Source organism: Esox lucius, chromosome 1 (assembly GCF_011004845.1).
Source record: "Esox lucius isolate fEsoLuc1 chromosome 1, fEsoLuc1.pri, whole genome shotgun sequence".
NCBI lineage: Eukaryota > Metazoa > Chordata > Actinopteri > Esociformes > Esocidae > Esox > Esox lucius.
This window is the reverse complement of record NC_047569.1, coordinates 11,529,427-11,550,528: the sequence shown is the minus strand read 5'-3', so window position 1 is coordinate 11,550,528 and position 21,102 is coordinate 11,529,427. Positions and strand designations below refer to the sequence as shown.

At 42.1% G+C, this 21,102-nt stretch overlaps 1 protein-coding gene across 4 annotated transcripts in view; it reads left to right on the top strand.

The window, feature by feature from the left end:
• The first annotated feature begins 1,920 nt into the window (after positions 1-1,920).
• Positions 1,921-21,102, top strand: part of pdgfd (platelet derived growth factor d) — a 61,400-nt gene continuing 42,218 nt past the window's right edge. For 2 of the 4 annotated variants that reach the window (XM_020046218.2, XM_010893733.3), the window contains exon 1: positions 1,921-2,587. In XM_020046218.2, coding sequence (XP_019901777.2) covers positions 2,449-2,587 — 139 coding nt within the window. In that variant the 5' untranslated portion in view covers positions 1,921-2,448. The remainder of the gene's footprint in view (positions 2,588-21,102) is intronic. The other 2 variants (XM_010893731.4, XM_010893732.3) reach the window with 2 other exon arrangements.

Below are 21,102 nucleotides of genomic sequence, written 5' to 3'. Positions count from 1 at the left end.
TATCAGAAGGTTTTTGTTTGCATACAAGCGGTATAGTCCCATACATTCAAGACTTGATATAAACAGATTACAAATATACAGTTGTGCTCATTAGTTTGCATACCCTGGCAGAAATTGTGACATTTTTGCATTGATTTTAAAATGTTATTTAAAGATAGTGATCATATGAAGCCATTTATTATCAAAATGTTGCTTGGCTCCTTTTTAAATCATAATGATGACAGAAATCACCCAAATGGCCCTGAGCAAAAGTTTACATACTCTTGAATGTTGTTTAATTGTGGAAACTTTGGGGACCTCGTGATATCAAGCCAAGGTCAGATAGACCAAGAAAGACATCAGCCAAAACTGCCAGAAGAAGTGTTTGGGATACAAAGAAAAACCCACAGGTGACCTCAGGAGAAACACAGGCTGCTCTGGAAAAAGACGGTGTGGTTGTTTCAAGTACCACAACACGGCCATACTTGAATAAAAATTAGCTGCATGGCCAAGTTGCCAGAAAATAACATTGCCACAAAAAAGCCTGGTTACAATATGCCCGACAACACCTTGACACGCCTTACAGCTTCTGGCACACTGTCATTTGGAGCAACGAGACCAAAAGAGAGCTTTATGGTCACAACCATAAGCACTATGTTTGGAGAGGGGTCTACAAGTCCTATAGTGAACAGAATACCACCCCCACTGTGAAGCATGGTGGTGGTTCACTGTGAGCTCTAAAGGCACTGGGAATCTTGTGAAAATTGATGGCAAGATGAATGCTGCATGTTATCAGAAAATACTGGCAGACAATTTGCATTCTTCTGCACAAAAGCTGCGCATGGGATGCTCTTGGACTTCCCAGCATGACAATAACCCTAAGCACAAGGCCAAGTTGACCCTCCAGTGGTTACAGCAGAAAAAGGTGAAGGTTCTAGAGTGGCCATCACAGTCTCCTGACCTTAATATCATTGAGCCACTCTGGGGAGATCTCAAACATGCGGTTCATGCAGGACGACCAAATACTTTGCATGACTTGGAGGCATTTTGCCAAGTTGAATGGGAAATTCTATACCACTTGCAAGAATTTGGGGGCCTCATAGACAACTATTAAAAAATACTGCACGCTGTCATTGAGGCTAAAGGGGGCAATACACAGTATTAAGAAGTAAGGGTATGCAGACTTTTTGAACAAGGGTCAGTTCATTTTTTTCTTTGTTGCCATGTTTTGTTTTATGATTGTACCATTCTGTTATGACCTACAGTTGAATGTGAATTCCATAAGAAATAAAAGACGTGTTTTGCCTGCTCACTCATGTTTTCTTTACACATTTTTCAAGGGTATGCAAACTTTTAAGCACAACTGTAACAAAGCCTCTAGGTTGCATATGAGCTATTCCTGTGTGTTCTTGAACATTTTAAACGTAAGTAGTTGCAGATTTGAATGATGTAACGTGTATGATTGCTACTTTACCTGTTGCAGCAAACAATTATCCCCCTACCACTACTGTCACATTGGACAGGGGTAGGATAAACAGTTGATTGGTGAACTACAGCTGTGGTAGCCTATAACGTGTGGAAAAGCATGCAGATTTTTTGGAAATGTTCTGCATACAGAACATTTCCAAAACATCTGCATGTACCAGATGGGATAATATGGCTAGTATTGAAAAAACATTATATATTTAAACCTGCTAAATTAAATGAGAAAATAGCGAGATATAAATGCACTGTACTACTCTCCCCTGTGGCTAATATGAAAACACCCAAGACTTCCCAAAGAAACAACAAAACATAAACAACCTTCCTCATTTTCAAGACAACCGAATTTATCACATTTTGACCTTTCCTTAAAATGTATCTTCTACTGAGTTACCTCCAAATTGCCTTCATAGCCGCTAAAATATTTCCTCTGGTCTTTCGTATTTCCTAGCCCCGGTTCAAGGAAGAGGAACAACCCTCCTCTCTCATCAACTCATTGGATCAACTAACCCTTTGAAGTTTCACACACTATAGCATGCGTGTTTGAGAACCGCGGCCACACACACCCGCAGCTTCGAAGTTCATTGTTGGAAAACATTTATATCTCGCTGTAAATATCAAATAAATGTGAGGAATGTGGAGTATTTCTGTTGGATTTAACCGGGTGGATTAACTCGCGATAAAGCAATAAAAAGTCGTTGCCAGTGGACGTGTTTGACCGTGAACCGGAGTATATGAACCTGCTCGGTTTTCAACAGCAGCCGTGCTCCTGCATGGTGAGTTTGAGGCAGTTCATGCTTGTCTGACTGTGAAAAGTGACTCGAAAAAATTATGTGAACAGCACAAAAGTTTGAGGAAACTTTTCCCTGAGTCTTTATTTAACGAGCTGGTATTTTTTTCCTGTTCTTAAAAAAAAAAAAAAATACAGTAACTTTTCCTTCCTACAATTTTGGGATTTTAGTTTGTTTTACAACAGCCACCGACAGAATGAATAGTTTAGGGCGCATGGCTCTCGCGCTGGCGCTCGCACTGCTGGAGTGTTTTTCCCGGGATGCACGAGCCCAGGTAATGTCAGCCAAGGTGATGCGTCCTTCTAACGTGAGGCGAGATGGTGAGTTTTCGATGTGTACGTTGATTTTTGTATGCACTTAGCCTACACTAACAAATGTTTTACAAACAAAATAACTGTTGTTTTTGGGGACACCGTGTAGTTCGGGCTAGTGTTGCTTGCTTATCCCAAAGGATTTTTACTTACTTTTTATTTCTTTACCTCACTTGTACAGTCTTTTATAAAATTTCAAAATTACAAGACTCAATTGAAATATCAAAGAAAGCTTCATTATAGGCCAACAATGTTAAATGTGATCTTGCCAGTTCCTGCTATATTTGACCTATCTTTGTTGTTTCATCTGGTAATTTACCTTAGTAAGCGGTGACAAATGACCTGGCTAGCCCTGGGATACAGTATAAGCACTCTGTGATGATCTGATTAAAATGCTTGGACAGTGTGTTGTTACTTTTGTCTGAGAGAGACAGAGGGCAGAGAAGAGGTGGAGAGAAGGATGGAAAGATGGTTTATGGTAACACTTGGGGCAACCGAGGGGAGGAAAACAGCTTGGGGTAGGGAATGAAAGGAAAAGACTACCAATTGAGTGACCTGTGGTCCTGGCTACTTTCAGTATTCTAGAACTGCAGTAACACTAACAGTTCCCGGATGTTATTTAGTTAGGCTTACAGGCACATCAGCTGCAACAGGATTAATTTATAACAGTCTGTCTCTCATCTCACACGCATGCAGAGCTGTCTGTGTGAGCCTCTTTCTTGGCAGAGAAACAGGAAAATACCACAGTATCACTTTCGCCTCTGGACCTACGCTCCAGGCCATGTTTTACCACACACTCCAGTGTGCGTGTGTGCGTGTGTGCGTGTGTGCGTGTGTGCGTGTGTGCGTGTGTGCGTGTGTGTGTGGACTAACATTTCTCAGCAGGGGTGAATGTCCCATCCTAATCGTTTTTATTGGATTGAGCATTCTGGTTCTTGAGAGTAGGGAGGTGCTTCTAAACTCACACCTCCCCGTCATGTGAGAGGGAGAGAGAGAGAGAGAGAGAGAGAGAGAGAGAGAGAAGCAGTAGGTGCAGGTATTTACGTGTATACCCTAGTGGTGGATGGTCTCTGAAAACTCATAGGGCTCTACCCGGTGAATTCATTGTGTGCATATGTAAACAGGTGCAGTTCTGTCTCAGGAGTTGAGAGAGCTCCTTCGGCATTGAACAAACACGTGTGGTTGTGCATGTACGTGATCTCATTTGGAAAAGCTCTGTCATACTGCGCAGCCAGGAATGCCCCCCAAGGTTTCTGCTGTGTTTGTTTAGCATTCTGCTCACACTTCCCTACTCACTGTTGGGGGGGTGGAGTTTGTTGGGAGATTTGGGGGGACTAATCACCTTTACTGAGGAAACATCACCTAGATTAATGCCTTATCTCTTACTGGCAGACCACAAATGTTTTAAGTGAATGTGTGATGGCTTTGACTTAGGATCAACCCATCTTATGCAACAGACAGACTGAAAGACACTCCCAACCTCCTCATCAAATTGAATAGTTCTGTTTTGCTAAGACACCGTAAAGTAAAGGGCTCAGGAGGAGCCCCTATTCTTTTCTTAATCTCATTCTCTCATCTTCCTGTTTTATGTCCCACTCGCTACGCTCCGCCATTTCAAATATACTCTGTACATCCATCAATCTGGCCCATTATTTTTCCTTTCTCTCGCCATCTTTAATGAAAAGCTTCTGTGGGTCTCAGACCAAACGTAATGTGGCAAAGAGTGTAAGTGTGCGATGGAAAACACATACCAGGACTACAGTGTGTATGTAATTCAAATTGCTTTGGGGTGGTTGACGTGCCACAGCTTCTTTTCATTCCAGTTTGTCAACAACACTGAAGTGAGTTTAATTTGAGATTACTTTTCATTGATATAATTAAGAAGAGCTTTCTTTGGATCATCTGCATTTTATGTATTATATTTTTATAATGTTTTTCTACTAAATGTGTAAAGCGTTGAAATTTCTAATCCACTCTGCAGTATGTAGAATGTTGACACAGATGTCTATGTTTGAGAGTGATGTTTCCCAAGTCCATCCATAATTTAATAAAACATTTTGTTCTATTCAAAAACATTTGTTCAGAGAAAATGTTGTATACCGGTATGGACACACTTGCGATATTTAAACAGGACATTATCTGGGCACCATTGCTGTTGGGAGGTCCTTACTCAGAATGTAAGTGCAGAACACAAATGTCATGAGCAAAGGGTGAGTTTTGCCCTTAAACATTTTATTTGTCTTTGGGTGTGCAAAAGAAATGCAAATGAAAAAAGTTATATTTTAAACAATTAATCTAATTCAGATATAGTGTGAACCTACACTGATCAGCTATGATATTATAACCACTGACAGGTGAAGTGAATTCTCATTCATGGAATCTGTCAGTGGGTGGGATATATTAGGCAGCAAGTGAACATTATGTCCTCAAAGTTTGTGTTAGAAGCAGGAAAAATGGGCAAGCGTAATGATCTGAGCAACTTTGACATGGGCCAAATTGTGATGGCTAGACGACTGGGTCAGAGCATCACCAAAACTGCAGCCCTTGTGGGGTGTTTCTGGTCTGTTCAGAGGTCAGTACCTATCAAAAGTGGTCCAAGGAAGAAAAAGCGGTGAACAGGCGCCAGGGTCATGGGCGGCCAAGGCTCATTGATGCATGTGGGGAGGAAAGGCTGGCCAGTGTGGTCCAATCCAACAGACAAGCTACTGTAGCTCAAATTGTTGAAAAAGTTAATGCTGGTACTGATAGAAAGGTGTGCGCCGCGTGTGCGTCGCTGACCTGGAGAACACATGACACCAGGATGCACTATGGGAAGGAGGCAAGCCGGTGGAGGCAGTGTGATGCTTTTGGCAATGTTCTGCTGGGAAACCTTGGGTCCTGTGGATGTTACTTTGACACGTACCACCTACCTAAGCATTGTTGCAGACCATGTGCACCCTTTCATGGCAACGGTATTCCCTGATGGCATTGGCTTATTTCAGCAGGATAATGTGTCCTGCCACAAAGCAAAAATGTTTCAGGAATGGTTTGAGGAACACAACGATTCCAAAATTCCCATTCTCATCTGTGGGATGTGTTGGACAAACAAGTCAGGTTCATGGAGGCCAACCTCGCAACTTACAGGACTTAAAGGGTCTGCTGCTAGACTTGGTGCCACAGTACACCTTCAGAGGTCTAGTAAAGTCCATGCACTCGACGGGTCAGGGCTGTTTTGTTGGCAAAAGGGGGACCTACACTATATAAGGCAGGTGGTCATAATGTTATGCCCAAACTGCAGAAAACATCCTTTGGCGTGAAATTATGTCCACTGGTGTGACAGTTTTTAGTTTTCCTAACGACTAATTAGTTACTGTTTTAAGCGATTATATTTTTTTAATTCATTCAACATCTTAATGGAAACGATGCATTTGACTTCACGTGCACATACAGCTCTGGAAACAATTAAGAGGCCACTACTAGTGTCTGTTAAACTCCAACACAGGCACACCACATTTTACTTAATGAGGTACTGTTTAGGTTATTACCTGAACCAAACCTTATTTATCAACGAAAAGTATAAAAAGCTGTGGTCATCACTATCCTCTTGCAATAGGACCAGCTGGAAGGCAAATACTGTGCAAGTAGTACCTCAAAGTTAATTTGAATAAAAAATTACTATTAAGCATGAGAGAGGGGTTAAAAAGAAATGCTTTGAGTGAGGAAAAGAAGGGTTCAATTCTGGCTTTACTGGCAGAGGGATACAGTGAGTGTCAGGTTGCTTCCATCCTGAACATTTCAAAGACGGCGGTTCAGAAGAACAAGGTCAAGCAACAGACATTGGGGACAACAAAGCTACAGACTGTCAGTGGGTGAAAACGACTGTCCACTGACTGAGATGATGTCAACTCATTTGAATGTAACTCAACAACCGTAGGATAACATCAAGTGACCTACAAAAAGAATGTCAAACAGCGGCTGGGGTGAAGTGCACGGCGAGGACAGTTCGAAACAGGCTCCTAGGGGATGGGCTGAAGTTGTGCAAAGCTAGAAAAAAGCCCTTCCTCAATGAGAAGCAAAGAAGAGCCAGGTTGAAGTTTGCAAAAGACCATAAGGATTGGACCGTAGAGGAATGGAGTTCGGTCATCTTCTCTGACGAGTCAAATTTGCAGCTTTGCCCAACACCTGGTTGTCTAATGGTTAGACGGAGACCTGGAGAGGCCTACAAGCCAGTGTCTTGCGCCCACTGTGAAATTTGGTGGAGAATTGGTGATGATCTGGGGATGCCAGTCTGGAATCGGGCAGATTTGTATTTGTGAAGGACGCATGAATCAAGCTGAGTACAAGGTTATCCTGGAAGAACACCTGCTTTCTCTGAGAATTGTTTTTTCCAGCAGGACAGTGCTCCATGCCACACAGCCAGGTCAATCAAGGTGTGAATGGAGGACCACCAGATCAAGACCCTGTCATGGCCAGCCCAATCTCCAGACCTGAACCCCATTGAAAACATCTGGAATTTGATCAAGAGGAAGATGGATGGTCACAAGCCATCAAACAAAACCGAGCTACTTGAATTGTTGTGCCATGCGTGGTAAAGTCACCCAACAGCAATGTGACAGACTGGTGGAGAGCATGCCAAGACGCATGAAAGCTGTGATAAAAAATCTGGTTTATTCCACCATATATTGATTTCTGAATTCATCCTAAGTTAAAACAGTATTTTGTTGTTGAAAAATGTATTTGTTTTCTTTGCATTATTTGAGGTCGGAAAACAATGCATCTTGTTTTGGTAAACTTCACAAGTTGTTGTTTTCTACAAATAAATACTCTAAATGACTGTTTATTTGGACTTTGGGAGTAATGTTGTCAGTAGTTTATAAAATAAAAAAAATAATTTTACTCAATGAATAGTAAAACCAGTGAAACTGAATTTTGCTGTGGTCTCTTAATTTCTTCCAGAGCTGTATATACACAAACAATTATGATCTTGAGTACATCGATGGGCTTTGAAACTGAAGGAGACAAAGATATCAAGTGCACAGAGAACACAGAGATACAGGGAGAGGCGTAACACTGATCCTGTGAAGTGAGAAGATGTCTTGAGAGCAAGACAGATTGAAAAAAGAATGGAAGGTTAACAGAAAAGGTAGAACACGGTAGATTGAAAACAGACGCATGATTCTGTAAAGATCCAGTCAACTTTCCACTCTAACCAACGCAAGGGAATCAATTTCTTTCTAGGCAGGATTGAAACATCCCCTTTATATGTACGGTAGAACAGTGTTGCTCACCAGGGAAAAATGTTTGCTCATTGAATTCTACTCCCAATGCAAATGATCTTGTGCATCATGCCGCAAATTAATTTGGTATCTATTTCACCAACACCGGTATTGTCACCTCTGTCATAGAGCTTTTAGTAATGTTTATTTATTCACTTTCCCCAAAAACACTGGTGTCAGGTAGACGTTTAGAAAGTTTCTTGAGAAGCACGGCTGTCATGCAAGTCATGTTTCAACGATGAGTCTGGTTTGTTGCGACTATTTCTTTCTCTACAGTTTGGCAAATTTCTATCAGGTTTTGACATTATTTGCCAGATTGACCCAATTTGTTAGAGCTGTAGCTATAGCTGTAACAATTCCAAATGTTGCAGTACAATGAATTGTCTCAGAAATAATTGCTTATTTTGGTTAAATAAAATAAAAAATAATTGGTTAACTGTTCTGTCACTACAGGGTGCAAAATGGCTTTAGAAATGTGTTTGCAGTGCCGTTTTTATATGTAAAAAATTGGTGGGGCACAAACCATTTCAAAATATAGGATACATACCAGTAAAGCTACAAAACTCCCTCTTGCTACTAATGTGTTTATTTAACACATCAACAAACAGCGTGCCTCCACAAAACACTTGTAACGACAGAGCTGCTTGCTTCTACCTGGTGTTGTAGAGAGTGAGAGAGACGTTGTGTAATTGCTCTCCTCTCTCTCACATGTAAAATTACCACTGTCACATTTACAAACCTATATTAGGAATGCAACCAAGCTCAGAACCAATTTCCCTCCGGCCCATACGCAAACAGCAATGAGCTCAACACCACTGAAGGCCTCAACGAAGCAGAAAGACAACTTTTTAGGGATCCATGCTATGACAACAACCTTAATAGATACTGACACTCGTCACCATCTATATCAATCGATCCAGCACAAAAATATGACCAATGCACGGACCAGCACCACAAAGGCAGGATGATAAAATATGCATTCACTCACCAAGGCTGAGGGCTCACTTGAAGAGAAAGGTGGCATGGCGGTTCTTCCTCTGGGCAAACTTTTAAATGACTTTGGAATGAAGTCATGTAGCTGCTGAATCAGCTGGCTTTCGATGGACAACATGGCCAATGTGTTGAGTCGCGGCTGTCCCATGGTATTGTGAGTGAAGGTTTTTACCCTCTTCAAGGTGGAAAATGTCCTCTCTGACTCGGATGTCATCATAGGTGTTGTGATGATAATTTTCAGCAGAGTGATGGTCTCAGCAAAAGCCTCTAGGTTGTTCTCATGGATGGATCTTAAAAGAGACAGGGCCGTCTTACCAGTCTGAAGCTCAGTGTGGCGGTACAGAGCGGTCAGCTCAGACTTAAACTTTTCCTTTTCTCCTAGAGGCCATAGTTTCACTGCACAGTCAAGCTCAGATGTAGGGATGTAGGACAAATTGTGGGAAGAGCGAGCTATCAACCAGCTTGGCCGCGATCAGGTGGTCCTATTGCGAAATCTCCCAGGTGGAGCAGAGGTTGACTGTGCTCATCACCAGCACTGTGTTGATTACTCGTCGGCCTGGCTCATCTGTTCCATCGTGAATGGTGGCAGCCCATTCATCAGTTTGCTTCGGCATATTCTGGACATTCTCCTTGAAAAGGGTGAGCGCTCTGCCAATCCCAGATGCATCAATGCTCCGTTTTTGCAGCGTGTTGTATAAAACATCAACTTCTGCCATAAGGAAGAAAAAAAATTCCAGCAGCTGTCACAAATTCTAGCCACTTTTTCTTCAAAAACCACTCCACGTTAAACCTGCGGTTACTTTTACCAGCAGTTTGGGTGATGACAATATCCTGTGGCTGATGGGCACCAAGTCGCTTTACTTCAAGTATCTCTTCCAAATTAAGGGTTTCAAACCGGTGCTCGAGTATGAAATCCACTTCATTCATTTTCTCTGGTGTTTCTGAAGCTAACAAACTAGCTAATACAATCTACCCTCTTCGCTCTTCTTGCCGACTAATGTTGGTTCCAGACAGACAGCCAATCAGGTCTGAAATACGAAATGATGCTCTAAGTGGGGCTACCGGCTGTCAGCCCTACTTGGCATCATATTTGAGTGATCTACATTGATCACACTAACATTCTGAGCATGCTTATTCATATTTTCACACGTACAGTGTATATTGTATTGTGCGAGAGGGGCTAGCCCCACATTCACGCTTAGCCTATGGCCTACTACTGTGAACTCGAATCGGCAGAACGCAGTCTGAAGCAGCAAGGCAGGGACCAATGAACATGAAATTAAAGCCTAACACAAATGATATGCAATTTAGGAAGATGCTATATTCACCATGCTTTGACCCATCTCATAAATTTTTTTTTACCGCGGTTCAACAAAGAAACCGTGATCACGTCAAAAAATATTTGATAATTGTTACAGGACTGGCTATGACTCTCCAGCTATTTTGGCAATAGCATCTGTCAGTTAGCAGAGCCTGATTGAACATGTTAAAACTTACCTAAACTTACTGCCAAAATACCTAGCAGTATATTTCTTTTTATTTTTGGATAGCTGTTGTGCAGTGTTTGCTAGTACAGCTCTGAACTGGGGGATAGGATACGTAATGTTGTGTCATAGTTTGCACTACACATGGATTCACTGCTGTTGCTGACCTTTGACAGTTGCCACGTGAGAGTTTGTGTGACATCAAAGTGTTATTCATATTAATGAGGATTAAGGGCACGCCCATAACGTCTGCTAAATTGTACCCCGAGGCATAAAATCTGGTTTTAAATATAGTCTACAGGCCCTTTAACCTTCTTCTGAGTTTTAAATCGTTATGAAATGCCCTAATGGAATCAGTCTTACTTCTTAACTTGTACTTTTTTCTCCATCCCCTCCCCCAGATAGGTTACATGGCAAATTCTGTGTTTACCGCTTCAAATAAATGCTGTTTCAACCATGCCCACTGCTAACAAGTGAATTAAATAGCACGCAGCCACGCAGTCTCCATAGACGAATTGGCAGTAGAATGGCCTGTACTGAGTTGTACTGTCATATGATGCCATCTTTCGAGAAAGTCAGTTTGCTAGAGCTACCCGGTCAACTGTAAGTGCTGTCATTGTGAAGTGGAAACGCATAGGAACAACAACAGAGCTGTGAAGTGGTAGGACAGACGAGCGCTCAGTATGGGACCGCTGAGTGATGAAGTGCATAGTGCGTAAAACTCACCTGTCTTCAGTAGTAACACTTTACCAAGTACCAAACTGCCTCTGGAAAAAAAATCAGCACAAGAACTGTTTGTCAGGGGTTTCATGGAATGGGTTTCCATGGCTGATTTGCCACACACAAGCCTAAGATGTGCAACACAAAGTGTCGGCTGGAGTGGTGTAAAGCTCACAACCATTGGACTTGAGCAGTGAGAATGTGTTCTGTGGGGTGATGAATCACCGTTCACCATTTTACATTCTGATGGACAAATCTGGGTTTGGTGGATGCCAGGAGAACGCTAACTGTCCAAATGCATAGTGCCAAGTTTGGTGGGAAAGGAATAATGATCTGGGGCTGTTTTTCACAGTTCAGTCTAAGCCTCTTAGTTGCAGTAAAGGGTAATTTTAACGCTGAAAATTACTATGACATTCTAGACGACTGTTCCAACTTTGTGGTCTAATCGCTCAACATCAGTGCCCAACCTAACTAATGCTTTTGTGTCCTAATGGAAGCAAATCCCTGCAGCAATTTTCAACATCTAGTGAAAAGCCTTCTGAGAAGAATGGAGGCTGTTATAGCAGGAAAGGGAAACCAACTCCATATTAATGCCTCAAATCTTGGATGGAGATGTTTGATGAGCATGTACATTTTGATGATTTTTTTTGAAATTGTTCTGCTTTTTAATGGATGATTATATTAACAACAGAATGCTCTTCACTAGTGGCATTTTATATGACCCACAACTAAATTTATGGTTTTATAAAATGGTTGGACAAAATTAATGTAAAACAAAATTAGTGTATACCAAGACAATTATGCCTTGTTTTAGGTAATATGTGATTTTCAGGTCAAAATATAAAATGTTTTTTATATCATGTCACACCAGAGTACAAATTCAATGCTCAAATGTATTGAATTGTTCATAAAATGTTTGTTTTTTAATATTCAGACTTTATAGCATATGACTATGCTATGCTTTTTATATCTGATATTCAAAACTATATATATGCTTGAACATCAACTAGCCACTGTATAATGCTATTTTTAAATATGAGGTCAGGGAATTAAATGGATCTCTGCGTCAGTGTCCTCAGACACCTTCCCTGTATCAGTGTGATGTCATCGATCTTGTGTGGGTCTTGGACATAATGTGTTAAAATACCAATATCAAACAGTTTTCAATTCAATGTATCACTTTTGTGAATCCCAGTGGAGATGTAAGAATTGTCATACAAAATGTAAATAAAATGTTTAGAAAACCTATAGTCATCTTAAACATCATGTCAATGACTCCATTTATTTTTTAATTATGAAGCTTATGCAGTTCCCCAGAATTGTTGAGCCACTCATTAAAGTGCCTCCATGTTTTGTTGGAGAATCACAAACAAAACAAGAATAGTTTGGTTTAACTTGCTAGTTTGCTAAGCAAATGGCTGAATGGACCCCTTTGATGAGTCAAAGGGCTTTGGATGCAGTTTGTACACATCAGCAACTGACTCGCAGACATGCTGCTCTTACTCATGCTCATTTTGCACCCAAGGAGGCTGGTGGCATCTTCATTCGGGAGGATTGGCTCATAATACTAGATCGAATGGAATAAATGTAATGCAAATAACACATGGTTTCCATGTGCCTGATTCTATTCCATTTAATCCATTCCAGCAGTCCTCTCCTCACCAGCATCTGGTGTGTGACATGTCTTTCTTTCACTTTAGTTTGTACATGTTCAGACTTCCTGATTTGAAAACTGTTGGTAGAAGCTAATACCTATACTTGTGACCTCATGAGCTGGTTTGTGTCTATGTGATTAGTACGCTTTTATTTGCATTATACCCTATAACAATTTTTTTGGTTCCTGGGTAGTGAGTGTTATTTTCTAATTGCTTATGCCTCAGAAGTATAGAAAACAATTCCACACAAACTTCGCTTTTGTGACCAGGACAGTGATATTTTGAAATGTACCTATTTTCCAGAACATTCCAGATAGATTCTGTGCTGAGTAAACTTTCTAGAACATTCCAGTAATATAAACAGTAGTATAAATACAGGATTACAACAGCATCAAGACCTTCCTGGTTGCCTTGAAGTATGATGAGTAAGGCTGGGAGAAATGGTGGCATTCCTGATGGGTCTCCTAGGCAGTTTTACCAGGTTTCCTTGCTATCTTTGCCTGTGGGACAGCAGGGACACCAAGGCGCACTACCACAGGCGGGACTGGCCACAGCGGATCGGGTTCTCTGTGGGGTGGAACAACGTCAAGTCGGAGCCACTGGTGGAAGATGCTGATGCCACCACTGCACATCAAATTGGGCCTTATGAAACAATTTGTCAGCTCTAGATGAAGAGTCAGCTGCCTTCGAGTACCTTCAAGACTTCAAAGCCACTGCCTTCGTCATACCACAGATAGAGGAGATCCTGCAGTGCAATGAATTCCCCAAGAAGCTCACTAGTAAGGAGAAAGCAGCTTGGAACAGCTTTGTCACAGTAGTTCGGGGCTTCCTGGGCATTCACAGGGCCCAAAACTATGTGGAGCTGGTTGTGACTCTGTTGAAGAACTATGGCACAATGGGCTGTAGGATGCCCCTGAAAGTCCACTTGATGGTCCTCTTGATAAGTTCAAGAAGAACATGGGAGCGTACTCGGGAGCAAGGCAAGCGCTGCCATCAGGAGATACTGAACTTTGAACACCACTACCAAGAACAGTATAACGAGAACATGATGGGAGAATATTTGGGGGCTGATTTGTGAAAGTGATTTACGGTATAATCATGTATCTCGAGAAACTACTCACTTCTGTATCTTTTGTAGTAATTTTTGTATTACTTTAGTATAAATACATGTTAATTTGGATGTTGTTGTTTTTCTGACTTTTGTAAACATTGCAAATAGGTAAATTTGAAAATATCACTATCCTGGTCACAAAAGCAAAGTTTGTGGTGAATAATAGCCATTTTCTATACATTTTAGGCATAAGCAATTACAAAATCAGACTTACTACCCAGGAACAAACATTGTGTTAGATACTGTTATTTTTTTCCACCCACTCTTCCACTGGATTGTAAAGATCCAAAGCATGTCAACATGATATGTAAGTTCCTAAATTGGTTTAAATTATCTATCAGTAATGATTACATACGAATCGATCCGCATTGTTTCTGTCGGTTTCAGATCCCAGATCATTGTTCCAGTTCCCCAAAAAACAGATGTCCTATTCAACTACAGACATGTAGCACATCAGTCATCATGGAAAAAGCTTGAGCTCCTTGACATGTCTCCCTTCAAAACCATCAATGACGCCTTGCTCTGTAGGAAAACCACAGCAGTTTTCCTCCAGAGCCAAATGGTATAAAAATAAGGCTTGACTACATTCTCTGACTACATTCATCCCGGCAGCCTAAAGACATTTGCAAGGATATTAATTGTGGCCCTGCATTCAATACATCATCCCATAAACTACTACAATAACATATCTCCCAACTGAATGTGTCCAGCTCCATCTGTCAGTGAATCACTGATTTCCTGATGCAAGAGTGGCCCATACATTTTAGACTTTATCCCTCATCATAGATTGCTACAATGGCTCCAGACTAACAATTTCCAATGGTGTTACTAAGCCTCTTAGTTGGTGGCACCAGCACAAGATAAGGTTATCTTATAAAATAGAGGGGAACAAATATTTGCCATATTCATTTCAATGTATTCAGTAATTTAATTAGACTATGTTTGGATACAGTCCTTTCCTTTAGATCAGAGGTGTCAAACCGGTTCCACGGAGGGCCGAGTGTCTGCAGGTTTTCACTCTCACCTTGTACTTGATTAAATAGGTCACTAATTGGTTATTTTCTACCCTCACCTTACATTTTAGGAAATACCTTGTGCTTTGCCATGCTTGATTTCACTGTGTCCAATATGAACTAGCGTTCCAGTACTTTCACTGATTTAATTCGAGTCAGTAACAGCCAGAGTCCTCCATGATCATGATGGACCTTCCTGCTTCCTTACTCACTGGGTTTGCTCTGCATCTTTTTGATGCTTCATTTTGGAAAATTCTCATTGCTTAAAGCATCAGCAGCTACCTTGCTGTTTCACACGCCAACAGAAGGTATTTGTTACTCCTACTCCCTCGTTGGCATGAAGGGTATAGTAAGCAAGGGAGAGAGAGGGGCTCATATCCAGCCACATGCACTACTTGCAATACAAACACAAGTAGAGAGTTAGATATTAAGTTAATAATGATTCACATTAGCAATTGAAATCCTGAAACTTGGAGAGGAAACAAAGAATAGTTTCTGATGGTTGCAGTCCTGAGAAAAGATGTGCTCTCACCCCGCCTCTACTCACTCTACACCAATGACTGTACCTCCAACAATGCGTCTCTCAAGCTACAAGAACTGATTTCAGTAAACACTCCTCACCTCTACCCCTTGATATCATAGCTGACATAGCGAAGTCAAACCAAAAATATCCCTGTCTATACAGACCCGGCTCTGCACATCAATCGTGGAGTCCATTATTGTCTCTTTATCTCAGTTTGGACTGGGTCTGTCTCTGTCCACTACAGAGGTAAACCACTATGCGTTGTATTATACCTGAGAAAGGGTAATTGGTTGCCACCTGCCCTCCATCAATATCCTACATGACTTTGCCGGCAAGTTTATTGCTGACCTCTCCCATCCCGGTCATCCATTGTTTCAAAAATTCTCCGGCATCGGAGGGCAGACAGGAAGTACAGGTCAGTCATGACCAAATAAATCACACCACCTGAGCAGATTCTTTCCCTGTGTAGTGACACTCAATAATTGGCAATCTGGCCCAGGGAGACGGAAAATACTATGCACACTCATAAAGCCACCTCCAAACTGTAGAACTACCAATTAAACAACTGCTCTATTCTATATAGATGGAATTGTAAACATATACACCAACTCGAAATGAATTGACAGGATGGGCTCAAAACACTTACCTCAATGTCATTCTCAACAATTATTGTGTTGTGTACTTACAGTTGGAACCGGGAATATTTGGACACTGATACCCTTTTCGTAATTTTGGCTCTGTACGCCACCGCAAAGGATGTGAAATGTAACAACCGAGATGCAATTGAAGTGCAGACTTAGAGCTTTAATTCAAGGGGGGGAAAAAATATTGTATGAAACGTTTAGGAATTGAAACCATTTTCATTTACAGTCCCCTTATTTCTGGGGCTCAAATGTAATTGGACAAATGAAAACAATCATGAATACAATTTTTAATACTTTGTCGAGAAACCTTTGCAGGCAATGACTGCTTGAAGACTGGAACGTATGGACATCACCAAATGCTGCGTTTCTGCTTTGTGATTCCTTGCCAGGCCTTTACTGCAGCTGTCTTCAGTTGTGTTTTGTTTGTGGATCTGTCTGCCTTAAGTTTTGTCTTCAGCAAATGATATGCATGCTCGATTGGGTTGAGATCAGGACTTGGCCATTGCAGAATATTCAACTTTTTCACCTTCAAAGGTCCTGGGTTGCTTTCGCAGTATGTTTTGTGTCATTGTCCATCTGTAAAGTGAAGCGCCGTCCAATCAACAATCAACTGAATTTGGCTGAATCTGAGCAGACAATATATCCCTATACACTTTAGAATTCATCCGACTGCTTCTGTCTTCTGTCACATCATCAATCAAGTCTGTAGACCCATCACCATTGGAGGCCATGCATGGCAATGCCATGACACCTCCTCCAATGTGTTTTACCGATGATGTGGTATGCTTCGGATCATGAGCCATTCCAAACCTACGCCATACCTTTTTCTTCCCATCATTCAGGTGCAGGTTGATCTTAGTTTCATCCATCCAAAGAATGCTGTTCCTAAACGGGGCTTGCATTTTTAAATGTTTTTGGGCAAAATCTGGCCATTATATTCTTGAGGCTTATGAATGGTTTGCACCTTGTGTTGAACCCAATGTATTTGCTCTCGTGATGTCTTCTCTTGATTGTAGACTTGAATAATGATATTCCTACCTCCTGGAGTGTTCTTCACTTGGCTGGATGTTGTGAAGGGGTTTTTCTTTACCATGGAAAGGATCCTATGATCATCCACCACTGTTGTTTCCATGGACATCCAGGCCTTTTTGTGTTGCATAGCTCACCAATGCGTTCTTTTTTTTTTTATAAGAATGTACCAAACTGTTGATTTGGCCACTCCTAATGTTCCTGCTATATCTCTGATAGATTTTCTTTTGCAGTCTAAAGGATGGCCTGTTTCCCTTGGGTTGAGAGCTCCTTTGACCGCATGTTGTGGGTTCACAGCAACAGCTTTCAAATGCGAATGCCACACCTGGTATCAACTCCAGACCTTTTACCTGCTTAACTGATGAAGAAATAATAAAGGAATAGCCCACACCTCTCCATGAAACAGCTTTTGAGTCAAATGTCCAATTACTTTTGGTCCCTTGAAAAAGAGGGGGCTACATATTAGAGCTGTAATTCCTAACCCCTTCTTCCTATTTGGATGTTAATGCTCTCAAATTAAAGCTGAGAGACGCCACTTTAAGCCCATATTCATTATTTAACTGTAACTTGAATATAGTTTGGTAAACAGCCTAACTATGTTGACTTTTGGTAGATTTTGTGTATTCTATTTCTGTAGGTTGTCTACCACTAGCAGCTCCTTTATGCCATAAATGTACTTAGAATCCCCTTCATTTGATAAGGCAATGCTCGTCTTATATACTGTCACAGGTACGTAGGTTGACTGGATTTCTACTTTTGCATTAGGCCAAAGAACAGTTTTTATGATATAGCACTGGCAAATGTGCCTCATTGCTTAAATATGCAACACAACCACTAAGCAATGCATATCTTCATACTGATGACCATCTTCAAGGTTCATGTAATTTGTGAATAAAGGAGATTCTGATATAATTGCCTCGGTCCAAAAGGGAGCCCCAAAAAAATCTGAATTTAGCATTAATTGGTCCACTAATGATTTATACTTCAATGTTTTTATCCCCACAGTGCCTAACTAGTGGAGACCATAATGTATCCCTGTGATACATTTTATTCATGTTTGGCAGCAGCATTCAAATGCTTGTCAAATGTCTTTCTCATAGTCAAGTCTTAGGCTTTATTACTTAGGTGACAATGTAAATTGTTGGTCCATTATTACAAAAGAGGTTGTGGAAAAGGTGTTTCTGTAGCAGAGTTTTTAGACTACTGCAGTGGATTCAACGGTTAGCTGATTCCAGTTCTTACTGCTGATTAGGACTTTGCCTATCAAATTGTTCATGACGGTAGATGTGTAGGCCTGTTGCGTATTGGTTGACACTTGCCCTTTGTGGAGGGAAGGGAGGGGGTCTCCAAAGTAGTCTGGATGGAAGGGAGGGAATCTGTAGAGTAGTCTGGATGGAAGGGAGGGAATCTGTAAAGTAGTCTGGATGGAAGGGAGGGAATCTGTAAAGTAGTATGGATGGAAGGGAGGGAATCTGTAAAGTAGTCTGGATGGAAGGGAGGGAATCTGTAAAGTAGTCTGGATGGAAAGGAGGGAATCTGTAAAGTAGTCTGGATGGAAGGGAGGGAATCTGTAAAGTAGTATGGATGGAAGGGAGGGAATCTGTAAAGTAGTCTGGATGGAAGGGAGGGAATCTGTAAAGTAGTCTGGATGGAAAGGAGGGAATCTGTAAAGTAGTCTGGATGGAAGGGAGGGAATCTGTAAAGTATTCTTGAGGGGAAGGGAGGGGGTCTGTAAAGTCTGAACTCCAGAAACTCCTGAGTCATTGGTTAGAATGAGCTAAACTGGGACAACCCACTCACAAATATACACTCAACATTACAGGATCTCTCCTTCCAGGGAATCCCCGTTACCACGCACGCGCATGCACACCCACCCACCCACTCTGTGCCAAAGTGTAACAGGCAAGAGCTCCTAGACTTTGGCAACCTATGTTTTCCTCTCCTCTCTGTAGACAATAGGGAGGCGATGCCTGTCAACACTGAGTAATGGAAGAGGGAAATTGTGTTTGTGTGCCTGTCTGTTGGCCCTGCTGCCTGCCTGCCTGTCTGTTGACCCGGCCGTTCTGCCTGCCTTTCTGCCTGCATGTTGGCCCTGCTGCCTGCCTTTCTGCCTGCCTGTTGGCCCGGCCGTTCTGCCTGCCTGTTGGCCCTGCTGCCTGTCTGCCTGCCTGTTGGCCCTGCTGCTTGCCTGTCTACCTGCCTGTTGGCCCTGCTGCCTGCCTTTCTGCCTGCCTGTTGGCCCGGCCGTTCTGCCTGCCTGTTGGCCCTGCTGCCTGTCTGCCTGCCTGTTGGCCCTGCTGCTTGCCTGTCTACCTGCCTGTTGGCCCTGCTGCCTGCCTTTCTGCCTGCCTGTTTGCCCGGCCGTTCTGCCTGTCTGTTGGCCCGGCCGTTCTGCCTGTCTGTTGGCCCGGCCGTTCTGCCTGTCTGTTGGCCCGGCCGTTCTGCCTGTCTGTTGGCCCGGCCGTTCTGCCTGTCTGTTGGCCCGGCCGTTCTGCCTGTCTGTTGGCCCGGCCGTTCTGCCTGTCTGTTGGCCCGGCCGTTCTGCCTGTCTGTTGGCCCGGCCGTTCTGCATGCCTGCCTGTCTGTCTACCTGCATGTTGGCCCTGCTGCCTGCCTTTCTGCCTGTCTGTTGGCACGGTCGTTCTGCCTGTCTGTTGGCCCGGCCTGTCTGTTGGCCCGGCCTTTCTGCCTGTCTTTCTGCCTGCATGTTGGCCCTGCTGCCTGTCACCACACACACAAATCATCTTCCTCCATTTTCTTTTGTGAGAACATAATTCAGAGTTGATATTAAAAATATATTAGCATTAGCATTATCATTGAAGGAGTGGGGTGTCAGCTTGGGGTATCAGCTTGACTAAAGATCTTGTTCGGTTATTGAACTACATTAAATGAAGTGAAAACAGATTGACATTTTGTCCTGAGCTTTATAGATATGCATAATTATGGACATGCAATGTATTAGTCATGATTCATTCAGTGGTATCCTGCACACATTGTGTATTGAGGGGAGAGTGATGGAGTAGGCGTTTCAGAGCAGGGTTGTCCAGACTGTCTTTGGTTATGCACTAAACATAACAGTATGTCAGTGAAGAGGGGGATTCTAGTCAGTTACCCAACTGTCTGCTTGGTCATTCTGTTAGATATTCTGTTTCATATTTCTCCCATGCCTTACTTCTAGCCTTTGCGCCAAGGCATTATGCTATTTTTTTTTTTTTAAACACTGCTCATCTATCCATAAAGTCAGGTGGGTCCATGTGTGTTGGGGCACGCTCACTCACCTGATGACGTCAGTTAGCTTTGCAGGTGTCTGAGCTGCTTGAGGGAGTTGCTAGAGCAGAATCAGACCAGGAAATGGAAGTCTCTCCCTCTCCAGCCCAAGCTGGTCCAGTAGACTGACACATTTTAGCCACTTCATAATTTATAACCAATATTTACAATGCCAGTCCAAAGTCTGGAAACATCTGCTTATTCAAGGGTATTTCTTTAGTTTCAAAATATGATTTTAATTTTGAGTTCTTTGGAATTTTTGTGTTTTTACTCATCTTGAATACTGTACCTGTTTTTTTCCCTTTAACTCTGTATCTACTGTACCTGTTAGACCAGGAATACACTTTTATTACTGTTAAATTTAAAATGGAATATGGTTGAAAAACTTGATATATGCCTCTTAGATTTGAAACAATATAAGATGTGCTGCTATGAAAAGATTTACGTGAGAGAAGTTTAAGTGAAAAAAAGAGGTTAGGAAGAGCAGAAGAGAGGATTGAGGTATTTGAGAGGTTCGGAGAAGTTCCAAGACCTGCATAATGCCCTGTCAGCTGTAGGCCAAAGACCTTAGAGAGAGCAGTGCCTAGGGAGGGAGTCATGAAATAGGGAGATGGAGAGAGGCTGTTCCTTAATTTTATAAATCCAGCTGACTCGTGGATGGAATAGGTTGATGCAACAGAAAGGTACAAGGGGTGGAAGGGGGGGTAGAGGTGCGTGGAGGGGACTCCCTTCATCAATTTGACAGAAATAAGCTGATGAGTCAGTAAAGAGAGAGCGAGAGATTGGGCCAACTCTGTTTGTTTGATGGAAATAAAGCTGACGTGACATCAGTTTCTAACTGCCTG